We start from the raw sequence: 13,241 nt of genomic DNA, 5'->3' as shown, positions 1-13,241 counted from the left end.
AAGGGATGTTTACATTACTTGTATTAGGAATAAAAGTGATTAAAAAAAAAAAAAGAAAAATTAAAGGGACAGTGCATATATAAAATGTAAAATAAATAAGAACAAGCACCCCCATCCCTCCGTGCTCGCACGCAGAAGCGAAAGCAGACGTAAGTCTCGCACACAAATGTACACAGTATTCACACCAAACATGAGGTATCGCCACAAACGTTAAAGTGAGAGCAATAATTCTAGTGGTAGTCCTCCTCTGTAACTCTAAAAAGGTAACTTGTAAAAAATGTTACAGCGTCGCCTATTGAGATTTTTTAATACCAGAGTTTGTCGCCATTCCACAAACGTGCGCAATTTTAATGCATGACATCTATTTACTGGGCATATTATCTTTCACATTTTACAAAACGAATTGGGGTATATATTGTGTTTTTTTTTTCAATGCATTAAAATTTATTTTTCCCAACTAAATTATGTTTGCAAAACCGCTGTGCAAATATCTTGTGACATAAAGTATTGCAATGTAGAATGTTTGGGGATTATAAGTACTTTTCTATCAAAAATACTGATTTAAACTCGTAAACAAAAAGTGCCAAAAAAAGCCTGGCCTTCAAGTGGTTAATATTTAGCTTTCAATTATTTGAAGTGGGCAGGCTCACCTATAAAATATTAACTTTTGCACCTTTATGTAGCTATATTTGCGTCTGACACCACAACTTGAGAGCCAGGGCCCTAGTAGCTGTGAAAGTGTGAGTATAAGGCCAGGCAGTTGACAGAGCAGCTACTGTGGGACCTCAGATGACGTTTGACCCTTGACTCAAGCCGAAAAGGCAGACACAGATAAGATAAGCTATTCAAACTCTTATACTTGGTGCATTTAAATAAATCTGAATATCATCAAAAAGTTATTTTTATTTCAGTAATTCAATTCAAAAAGTGAAACGAATATATTATAAAGATTCATTATACACAGAATGATATATTTCTAACATTTCTTTCTTTTAATTTTGATGATTATGGCTTACAGCTAGTGAAAACCCAAAATTCAGTATCTCAGAAAATTTGAATATTGTTAAAGCGGTAGTATCCCGCTTTTTTACTCTTTTACCTACAGGTAAGCCTATAATAAGGCTTACCTGTAGGTACAAATAATATCTCCTAACCCGGCATGGTTTAGGAGATATTTACAGTGCATGCAGCCGCTCGCGTGAGCGGCGCATGCGCTCTGAAGGTCCGGAGGGACCTTCAATCTATTTGCCGGGAGCTTGCCGGAAAATCACTCCCGCGCGCATGCGCGGGGGTGACGTCATCGCGGCTCCGGCCAATCATCGCGCCGGAGCCGTCTCTTCCAGCCAATCACCGCGCCGAAGCCGCCGAACCCGGAAGAGACGGCGAGGGATCATGGCAGCGCCCGCAGCGATGTCCGGGGGTCCGTGTCGGGGCTTCGTTCTAAGGTAAGTAATACATAATGAGCTAGTATGCGATGCATACTAGCTCATTATGCCTTTGTCTTGCAGGTTTTTTTTTTTTTTTTGAACTTTGGGTTTACAACCGCTTTAAAAAGTTCAATATTGTAGACTCATGGTGTCACACTCTAAGCAGCTAATTAACTCAAAACATCTGTAAAGGTTTCCTGAGTCTTTACATGGTCTCTCAGTCTGGTTCAGTAGGTTACACAATCATGGAGAAGACTGCTGACTTGATAGTTATCTACAAGACAGTCATTGACACCCTCCATAAGGAGGGTAAGTCAGAAAAAGTCGTTGTTAAAGAAGCTGGCTGTTCACAGACTGCTGAATCCAAGCATAATAACAGAAAGTTAAGTGGAAGGAAAAAGTGTGGTAGAAAAAGGTGCAAACAGGGGAATAGGACTACTATGACACAAGCACGAAGAGAACACACAAGGGGGAGGGAGGGAGGGAAGGAGGGGATAACCCCCCTTTTTTTCTCCTCCCCCCCCCCCCCTTTTTTTTTTTTCTTTCCTGGAAAGATCACGACACTGAAAGGGATTGTATTATTAAAACACATTCAAGTAAACCACCAGAAGGTATTAGGCAGACACCTAAGGGCACTGAGATTATAGGGGTGAGACGTCAGTAAGGTAAAAAGGGAACACATATATACACACGGACACAAAGGGGAGGAGAAGAGGAAGGAGGAGAAACCCCCTCCCCCCCTTTTCCCCCTTTTTTTTTTTTTTTGGGGGGAGGGGGGTGGGAGGAGAGAAGGAGACTATGATGGAATGCCTTAGTTGCCCTTTGTTATTAATGTACATGGAAGTGGATGGAGGTAAGACAGGGGGTCTTCTTCTTGCTCCTGTCTGATGTCTGGGCATCTCGAAGAGGGGTCGAGTGGGCAGGCATCGGATAGAGGAGGGAGGAGAGATAGGCTCTGAAGAATGGGGTGATGGCTGTGTGAGGTGAGATGGAGCCAGAGATTTTCTGGGTGGTGGTGTTTTCATCTTGGAAGGATAAATGAGTGATGAACGAAAATATAAACGGGTAAACAGTTGTGGAAAATTCCCTTGCCCCCCCTTGCTTTCCTTTTTTTTCAATTTTCCCTTTTCCTTCCCCCCTTTTTTTTTTTTTTTTTTCCTTCTTACTTTCCTTCTTTTTTCTTCTTTAGAACTTATTAGAAATAAAAGAAAAAAATTTTTATTTTTTTTATTTGAGACATCGGAGTATCTTGATGGAGAGTATAAATAGGTTCAAGTCAAGTATGAAAAACATTTTTCTTAGTTTTGTCTACGCAAGTATACGTTGGTACTGTATAACTGGAAAATATGAATAATGTTGTGAAGTTTCTCCTTTGTTCCATTTATTATAATAAATAAATAAAATTAAAAAAAAAAAAAAAAAAAGAAAAAGGTGTACAAGCAGCAGGGATAACCGCAGCCTTGAGAGGATTGTGAAGCAAAGGCCATGCAAGAATTTGGGGGAGATTCACAAGGAGTGGACTACAGCTGGTGTCAGTGCTTCAAGAGCACCACACAGACATATCCAGAACATGGGCTTCAACAGGTCTCTTTCCTTGTATCCAGCTACGCCTAAACCAACATCAGAAGCTTCCTCCCTGGGCTAAGGAGAAAAAGAACTGGACTGTTGCTCAGTGGTCCTCTTTTCGGATAAAAGTAAATTTTGCATTTCATTTGGAAATTAAGGTACCAGAGTCTGGAGAAAGAGTGGAGAGGCACAGAGTCCAAGTTGCATGAGGTCCAGTGTGAAGTTGCCACAGTCAGTGATGATTTGGGGAGCCATGTCATCTGCTGGTGTTGGTCCACTGTGTTTTATCAAGTCCAAAGTCAGTGCAGCTCTCTACCAGGAGATTCTAGAGCACTTCATGCTTCCCTCTGCTGACCAGCTTTATGGAGATGCTGATTTCATTTTCCAGCAGGATTTGGCACTTTCCCACATTGCCAAAAGTACCAATACCTGGTTTAATGATCATGGTATCACTGTGCTTGATTGGACAGCAAACTCGCCTGACCTAAACCCCATAGAGAATCTGTTGGGTATTGTCAAGAGGAAGATGAGAGACACCAGACCCAACAATGCAGAAGAGCTGAAGGCCGATATCAAAGCAACCTGGGCTTCCATAAAACCTCAGCAGTACCACAGGCCGATTGCCTCCATACTGCGCCACATTGATGCAGTATCTCTTGCAAAAAGGAGCCCCGACCAAGTATTGAGTGCACAAAATACTGTACATGGACATACTTTTCAGTAAGCCAACATTTCTGTATTAAAAATCCTTTTATTGGTCCTATGTAATATTCTGATTTTTTGAGATACTGAATTTGGGATTTTCACTAGCTGTAAGCCATAATCATTACAATTAAAAGAAAGAAATGCTTGAAATATATCACTTGGTGTGTAATGAATATATACGAGTTTCACTTTATGAATTGAATTACTGAAATAAATTTACTTTTTGATGATATTCTATTTTTTTTTAGATGCACCTATATATTCCCACTTGTGACTAACTTTCTTTTAGGTTCATATTTGTAGATGATGAGCTTGACAAATTATCCCTAGCAGTAAAAAGCTCTTTCTGAAAAACAGCCTGTGTGCCAGCACCTTAAAATGTGTTCCCTATGCATATTCTTGCCAGCAATGCCAGCTTGACTCAGTAACCAACTTTCTCTGCGTTTGTTTAACAGACTGGAAAGACTGCGATGGGCGAGAGTTAAGGCACAAGGGACAGAATGAAGCGCTGGAGCGTCTCCTTCAGCAGGTCCGAGCTGTTCATCAGCATTACAGCTGTCGAGGTAACAGTGAGAGAATGAAACCTTGCTAGACTTGGCTATTGAAGTGCCTGAATTACCTGTCTCCTAAGAATCAGTACAATCTCTTTCATCAAGGAATCAGTGTCCCATGTATCAGCTCGCAGCAGGGTGGCAGCCAAGCAAATCTTTCAAATTAGTTTGCAGCCACACGCGTAGCATCGTAATACTGTAGCAGTACAAGTAAGGAATATGCAGATGAGGTCTCTGGGAAGGCCAGATAAAAGAATTATGCAACATAGCATGTCAATTAAAAAAATTCTCATATTGACTTATGTGATCTTTCTTCTCAAAGGACACAACTTTTTTTTTTTCTGATATAACATATAAAACATTCAGGCAAATATCCTTTAGGACTCTTGTGTATTCCTTCAAAAGAATACTTACATTTTTCAGTTTAGCCGACGTTAGAGTTGTATGTAGGAGGGAGCATACTGATATTCTGCAAGTGGGATTTTGTAAATATTTTGTGAAATCCCATACTGAACTTGGAGTAGTAGTGTTATACACTGTATTGTCAAAAGTATTGAGACGCCTGCCTTTACATGCACATGAACTTTATTGACATCCCAGTCTTATAGTTCAATATTGAGTTGGCCCACCCTTTGCATCTATACCAGCTTCAACTCTTCTGGGAAGGCTGTCCACAAGGTTTAGGAGTGTGTCTATGGGAATGTTTGACCATTCTTCCAGAAGTGAGGTCAGGGACTGATGTTAAACGAGAAGGCTTGGCTCGCAGTCTGCGCTCTAATTCATCCCAAAGATGTTCTATCGGGTTGAGGTCAGCACTCTGTGCAGGCCAGTCAAATTCCTCCACCCCAAACTCGCTCGTCCATGTCTTTATAGACTTTGCTTTGGGCACTGGTGCGCAGTCATGTTGGAACAGGAAGGGGATATCCCCAAACTGTTCCCACAATGTTTGGAGCAATAAATTGTCCAAAATGTTTTAGTATGCTAACGCCTTAAGAGTTCCCTTCACTGGAACTAAGGAGCCAAGCCCAACCCCTGAAAAACAACACCACTCCATAATCCCCCCCCCCTCCACCAAATGATTTGGACCAGTGCACAAAGCAAGGTCCATAAAGACATGGATGAGCGAGTTTGGGGTGGGGGAACTTGACTGGCCTGCACAGAGTCCTGACCTTAACCTGATAGAACACCTTTGGGATGATTTAGAGCGAAGACTGCGAGCCAGGCCTTCTCATCCAGATCAGTACCTGACCTCACAAATGCGCTTCTGGAAGAATAGTCAGACATTCCCATTGACACACTCTTAAACCTTGTGGACAGCCTTCCCAGAGAAGTTGAAGCTGTTATAGCTGCAAAGGGTGGGCCAACTCAATATTGAATCCTACAGACTAAGACTGGGATGTCATTAAAGTTCATGTGCGTGTAAAGACAGGCGTCCCAATACATTTGACAATATAGTGTATATTGTGTTAGCCATCAATCATTGCAAAAGTTTGTAGTTTAAGTGATACCTTTTATTAGCTAACTATAGCTCATACTAGCTTGAATAACTTGAACTACTAAAGTGTTCCACTTGAACTCTCTACCAGTTCAATAATATACTACTGGAAGCCATTTGTTTGGGGAGCTTGTGCCATGTGACCTCCAGTCACTGAATGAATTGACCAGTCCATGCCCTGTATTTATTAGGATGATGTTTTACGCTGCATTTTGGATCCCTTTAGTGCTGTAAGTGCCTAGATTTGGACTTCTACTGTAACCTGAATAGGAACTAAGAATGTTGATCATTTGCTCATCCAATCACAAATGCTTAATTATTTTTTTTGTAGAATAATGTAAACAAATAAATGATAAACATGTTATACTTACCTACTCTGTGCAGTAGTATTGTACAGTGGCCCTGCACTTCTGGGGGTATGGGGGCAGTGGCATATAATAAGGGGGTGAGCAGGGACAGCAGCAGAATCTGATAGATGGTTGAGGAGTAAAGAAGAAAGCAGCATCTGATGGGGATTTTGGTGGGTGAAGAGTGAGGGGATGCAGCAGCATCTGATGGGTGGTTGAGGAGTGGAGAAGAAAGCAGCATCTGATGGGGATTGTGGTGGGTGAAGAGTGGGGGGATCCAGCAGCATCTGATTATATGGAGTGGGGGGGTGGGGATGGATGACGAACATGGCAGCCATGATTAATGTGAAGTTAAGATCAGGGGGGCAGTAGTAGCTGATGGAAAGCGAGGAGCGTGGGGCAGCATGAATTTGCATGGATGTGTTTGGAGGGGGGGGGGTAGAGGACTAGAGAATGGAAGATCTGTTAGCATGAATTGGTGGAATGGTGTACAAGGGAAATCCCTGAAGGCTGCAGGGGAGATAGTATGGTTGGGTGGTAAACTGAGCTTATTGAGGAGCAACAGTGCTAGGCAATGCAGTGTGGAGTAAGTGACAGCAGGCATACTCTGAATGCTCACCGTCTGCTCAGCATCACAAGAGAAAATAATCTTTATGTGTGCTTGGAATTTGCACATAGAGCCTGAAAATGGGCTCTAAGTGAGCACTGTTAGACCCCTGAAAAAGTCACAAAAGCTGTAAAACATGTTGGGTTAGGTTGTGTGGGGTAAATATAAAAACTAGAATGAGGTACTGATTTGAGAAAGTTTAGAACCAAGGAGTTAAACCAGAAAACTCTGCAATAGGAGTAATATTAAGTGCATTGTTAAGGAGTGGGATAGTTGAGAAGGAAGCCCCCAAGAAAGAATTATGTGTGTATGTCAACCAGCAGCCCACCGACTCCCGATCAGTGTTCTGCCAGAACAAAATAGCTCAGCAGGGGAGATCGCTGAACTAGTGTCAGATTGTTAGTACAGCGGCTCCGACCGGAGCTGTCAGTTTTTTTTTTTCATTCAACCTGCTGGGTCGAATGCAAAAAAACTATTAGTGTGTACCAGACTTTAGAGATATAGGTACTTTCAGTTATGTTCAATTCTTGACCTTTCCTGTAAAAGTAAAGTGCGGCTCCTACCCTATCTGCTGCTTATTAGTTCTTTAATGGGATGATCCGCTTTACTGACTAATAGGCAGGCTCAGGCAGTAGAAAAGGATGGCGCCACACATGACAATGCTTAGATTTCCATCTAACTTCAGCGGCATGTTTACTGATTTTTTGGGCGAAGAAGTTTTGACTGATAATCTTCTCTTATGTATTTTACTCAAAGGGTCAGTTGATTGCCCTGGCTTTTTGCCAAGTTTACTTTTACTTTTATTTATTTATTTATTTATTTTCATAGAAGTGTACTTTCATATGTTTCCCTTTATTTCTGTTCTGCTACATATTTAACACTTTGATTTCACACTGGCAAATGTGAAGGATAAGGGATGAAAAATATTGTCTAAAACACTGGATGCAAGTCTTTGGACAGTACCCAGACGTAACCAGTGAGCCTCAAATGTAACAGGAAAATGTGGTTTGTTTTCATAGAAGTATTAACTTTCCTTCAAAGTCATTTGTCTCTTACTGTATAAATGTGTAAATATTATTATGGAATTCTAGTTGGAATAAAAGCAGTTCTTAAAAGTGCAGTTCTTTAAGCCCACCTGATTTTGAACTGGAATGTAATGACAGCCAGGATTCTACAAGACTGCAGTGGCTGATATTTCTGACAACTGTTTTTTTTTTCTGTTTAAAACATCTGCTGTGTTAGTTGGGATATAGTATATATGGGACTGACATGATGGTAATTTCAGTAAAAACGTATGGGTAGTGATGGCCAAAACTAACCTTCACTTTCTCACTTTATCCCTAACATTGGTTACAGAATAAGGACTAACAAGAATACTAACTTGGCTAGACATTTTAGCCAGTTTCATGATCGCAATACTCAGAAGTTAGGAGTCCAAATTGTTGAAAAGATCAATCGCGTGGCCCGTGGTGGAGATCATTTCTCCCTCCTTTGCCAGAGGGAGGTGTAGTGGATCTTTAAATTTGACACCTGCACCCCTAAAGGTCTCAACTTTGAATGGGATATTACCCATTATTATGAATAAACTCTATTATCTTTTTCCTTTTTTCCTTTATTTTTCCAGGCTAGCAGGGGGTGTCTCATAGATAAATTTTTCTCTAAAATTACATTTTAAAGGGGCTGTAAACCCTCACATATACCCAGTGAAGTGAACAGTCTCAGATGATACACAGAGAGGAAACAAATCTCCTTACATAGGTTTTACTTTTATATCTGCTGTCTTCTGTTTTCTAGACTGTTTAGAAAGTGAACGTCGTGTTAGAACTTTTTCTCCCTGTTCCAGCACTGGGTGTGGAGTGTTGGCATACACTGTGTGTTGAAGAAAAGGCACCCCCCCCCCCCTTCAACATAGGCAGAGGAAGGAAGAAACATGCAGAGCTGTAATGTGAACAGACCAGTTCTCTTCTAATCTATCTCTATGCACCCATCCCTCTCTCGGTTGTTGGAGAACTTGACAGAAGTTCTTATGCTGATAAAAGAAGAACTGAGTGGCAGAAAGACACAGGACTTAGGCTCCATTCACACTTGTGCGACTTGTCATGCAACTTTGGACATCAATGTTGCATGACAAGTTGTTCCCCGTGTTTTCTAATGATATCCATTCATATATGCGTGACCTAAAGTTGCGGCAACTTTAAAGTAGTTCATGCACTGGTGCAACTTTCAAGCAGCTTGAGGGCCATAGACTTTAATGTTAATCCTCAGAAGTTGCATAAAAGTTGTACCTGAATTTCATACTATGCTACTTGTGTGCAACAGTTGGCTGTTATCACTGGTCAAGTCCTATCCAAATTGCACCCATCCAAAGTTGCGTTAAAGTTGCACTCCAAAGTCGGAGCAACTTTGGAGTCGTACATGTGTGGATGGAGCCTTGTTGCTTTGGAGAGAGATAAGTAAACAATACAGATAGATGTGCCCAGGTCAGATTTCATGAATGGGCTGTACATCCACTTTTAATTTGTTCTCACCTGTCTTGGCCCTTATATGAGGTCATTGTGCATGTCATTTACACATCTCATTATATCAGAGTGCATTTTTATAGAGAGCTGTTTAACCCCAGTTTATTTGTTGCTTTTAATATAGTGGTTAACCACTTCAGGACCAGCGATGTACCCAAATGTCACTGGAATTCAAGTGGTTACATTAGGATGATGCCTGCAGCTGCAGGCGTCATCCTGGTACCGTTTTTTAGAGCAGGCGGTCTGCTCTCTTGTAAAAGCAATCCTAACAGCTATTTAGCCACTGTATTACTTTTTACAGAGGGAGGGTATGTCCCCCCTCCCGCTACATTCCACGATTATCTCGGGCTCTCCTGTCCCACCATGAGACCCGAGCAAGCAGCCAGTGCTTCTGTCGGCTGGTCAGAGAGTCGAACAAGGCCGGATATGGTAACCAGGAAGCGATGACCTGACATCACTTTTGGTTTACCCGGATGTCAACGGCGCCATTTGTAAAAAATAAAAAGCATTCAAAAAACAGACATCTTGGTGTTTTGAACGCTTTTAAGGGCAGAGGAGGGATTTAGGGTCTTATAGACCCCAGATCTTTTTATAGTACCTGTCACATGCCTATTACTGTCACAAGGATGTGTACATTCCTTGTGACAGCACTAAAAGTGTTAAAAAAAAAAGAAATTAAGCAACAGTGTAAAAATGAAATAAATAAATATTAAAAAATTAAAGTGCCCCCGTCCCCCCGTGTTTGCACACAAAGGCGAACACGCAATCCGCAATCGTCCCACACATGAGGTATCAACGCAAATATTAGATCATGGGCAGTAATTCTAGCACTAGACCTCCTATGTTAATATAAAGTGATAACCTGTAAAGGCTTTTAAAGCGTCGCCTATGGATAGTAAAATGTTAGTTGTTTCTCGCTGTGACACAGGCATGCAAGATTTTAAAGCGTGACATGTTTTGTATCTATTTACTCGGCATAACTTCATCTTTTATATTTTCCAAAACAAATAGGTTATGTATAGGGTTGAGCGAACACCTAGATGTCCGTGTTCGACGGGTTCGGCCGAACTTTAAAAAAAAGTCCGGGTCCGTGTCCCGGACTTTTACCGAACTTTTCCCGGACACCGAACCCCATTGAAGTCAATGGGGACCCGAACTTTAAGGCACTAAAATGGCTCTAAAACACCAAAGGAAAGGGCTAGAGTGCTGCAAATGGCAGCAAAACGTAATTAAGAGCATGGCAAGTGCTCTGCAAACAAATGTGGATAGGGAAATAACTTAAAACAACAAAAAAAAAACAGAAAAATAAAACAATGTTCTTCTTCATCTCTGAAGGACGAGGCCCATATGGAGTAGGAGGGAGGTTGAGGTGGTGGTGGATGTGGCGGTGACATAGGCGTGCGCACAGGGTGTGCTGGGTGTGCCTGGGCACACCCTAATCACCTAGGGCACATAGCATTGCCAGTGAGGAGATGGGAAAGATCTCCCTGGGACCTGCTCTGCTCTATTTCTCCTTGCCTACAGGTACATGGCCCCGATACATTACTCTCCCTGCTGGCAAACACATGCATGTGTATTTCAACTTTGGGGTGCACACCTTAATGCAATAGGCTGCGCACACCTATGGGCGGTGTAGGTGGAAGCGGCGGTGGAGGAGGACCAGGGCCGGATTAACAGCATCATGGGCTTGGTGCTGAGGATTTTGAAGGGCCTTAAGGGCCGTGCCTTGCCATGCACCCAGAGGAGGAAGGGTGCAGCCATGCATGCCTAATTCAACATGGGATGCTGTCTCTGAAGCCCATAAACACATCCATGCATCGCCAACTGTCCCTCCTTGTCCGGCCTTCACGCTGTGTGGGGAGGTTCTGAGGGTGCTGCCTGGGGAAGCGAGCATAGAAGCCAGACTTCTGTGTTTACAAGTGACAGAAGAGCGGTAACAGTGAATATGGCCAACCCGGGGCCTATATAAAAGGTAGGGGCCTGGAGCTGCAGCTCCAATAGCCCCTACATTAATCTGGCCCTGAGGAGGAGGACGAGGTAGCCAACACTGCTTCTTTTCAAAAATTTTAAATGAGGGTACACCCCAAAAGAGTGAGAAAGAGCAAAAATGGAACAATGGGTGGGTAAGGTCGGTATCCATTGCTATTCTGCATAAGGTACGGAAAAGTCCCGTGGGATCCATGCCTGGTTCATTTTAATGAACGTGAGCTTGTCCACATTGTCTCTGGACAGGCGGCTGCGCTTGTCTGTTATAACGCCCCCAGCCGTGCTAAATACCCGTTCAGATAATACACTGGCTGCAGGGCACGCCAGCACCTCCAAGGCGTAAAGGGCAAGCTCAGGCCATGTGCCCAATTTGGAGACCCAGAAGTTGAAGGGGGCAGACCCGTCATTCACTACATGTAGGCGTGTGCACACATACTGCTCCACCATGTTGGTAAAATGCTGCCTCCTGCTAAGACGTTCCATCTGAGCTGCTGGTGCTGCTGTTTGTTGTGGCGTGCTGACAAAGCTTTTCCACATTTCGGCCATGCTAACCCTGCCTTCTGAGGTGCTGGCGGTGCCCTGGTTGCGTTGGCGACCTCCTCCTCCTCCTCCTCTGCCTTGTGCTTCCACTGTGGCCCCGCTGTCAGATGGGAATGCCAGCAGCATGGCGTCTACCAGCGTGCGCTTGTACTCGCGCATCTTGCGATCGCGCTCCAGTGAGTGAATTAAGGACGGTACGTTGTCCTTGTAACGGGGATCCAGCAGCGTGGCCACCCAGTAATCAGCACAAGTTAGAATGTGGGCAACTCGGCGGTCGTTGTGGAGACACTGCAGCATGTAATCGCTCATGTGTGCCAGGCTGCCCAGAGGCGACGAAAGGCTGTCCTCTGTGGGAGGTGTATCGTCCGTGTCCTCTGTATCCCCCCAGCCACGCACCAGTGATGGCCATGAGCTGGCCTGGGTGCCACCCTGCTGTGAACATGGTTCCATCTCCTCCTCCAGCTCCTCCTCCTCCTCATCCTCCTCATCCTCCAGAACTGTGCCCCTGCTGGACAATTGCGTCCCTGGCGTTTGCGTGTGCAGGAACCCACCCTCGGAGCCCCTTGCGAATGACTGCCCTGAAAGCCTTGGAAATGTTACCTCTTCATCCTCCTCCTCCTCCTCATCCTGTGCCACATCCTCTTCCATCATCGCCCGAATTGTTTTTTCAAGGAGGCATAGAAGTGGGATAGTTAAGCTGAGAACGGCGTCATTGCCACTGGCCATGTTGGTGGAGTACTCAAAACAGCGCAACAAGGCACACAGGTCTCGCATGGAGGCCCAGTTATTGGTGGTGAAGTGGTGCTGTTCCGCAGAGCGACTCACGCGTGCGTGCTGCAGCTGAAACTCCACTATGGCCTGCTGCTGCTCGCACAGTCTTTCCAGCATGTGCAAGGTGGAGTTCCACCTTGTGGGCACGTCACATATGAGGCGGTGAGCGGGAAGGCCGAAGTTACGCTGCAGCGCTGCCAGGCGAGCAGCAGCAGGGTGAGAACGCCGAAAGTGCGCACAAACGGCCCGCACTTTCTGCAGCAGCTCTGACATATCGGGGTAGTTTTTAAGGAACCTCTGCACCACCAAATTCAGCACATGCGCCAGGCAAGGGATGTGCGTCAAACCGGCTAGGCCCAGAGCTGCTATGAGATTTCGCCCGTTATCACACACCACCAGGCCGGGCTTGAGGCTCGCTGGCAGCAACCACTCATTTGTCTGCTGTTCCATGCTCCTCCACAACTCCTGCGCGGTGTGTGGTTTGTCCCCCAAACAGGCAAGTTGTAAAACTGCCTGCTGTCGTTTACCCCTGGCCGTGCTGAAGTTGGTGGTGAAGGTGTTACGCTGTCCGGATGAGGAGGCGGTAGAGGATGAGGAAGCGGAGTAGGAGGAGTTACGAACAGGAGGCAAACTGAAGCGCCCTGCAATCCTCGGTGGTGGAAGGACATGCGCCAAATTGCTATCCGCCTCAGGCCCATCCGCCACTGCATTTACCCAGTGTGCCGTT

At 44.3% G+C, this 13,241-nt stretch overlaps 1 protein-coding gene across 1 annotated transcript in view; it reads left to right on the top strand.

Annotated features, from left to right (window-relative positions):
* The window catches only part of ANKFN1 (ankyrin repeat and fibronectin type III domain containing 1), a 556,552-nt gene that overhangs the window by 280,833 nt on the left and 262,478 nt on the right, over window positions 1-13,241 (top strand). The window contains exon 7 of the mRNA XM_082271748.1: window positions 4,154-4,261. Coding sequence (XP_082127874.1) covers window positions 4,154-4,261 — 108 coding nt within the window. The remainder of the gene's footprint in view (window positions 1-4,153; window positions 4,262-13,241) is intronic.

Source organism: Pelophylax lessonae, assembly GCF_965119305.1.
Source record: "Pelophylax lessonae genome assembly, chromosome: 11".
In the NCBI taxonomy this organism is placed as follows: domain Eukaryota; kingdom Metazoa; phylum Chordata; class Amphibia; order Anura; family Ranidae; genus Pelophylax; species Pelophylax lessonae.
Note: the sequence above shows the minus strand (reverse complement) of the source record. Positions and strands in the feature narration are given on the sequence as shown.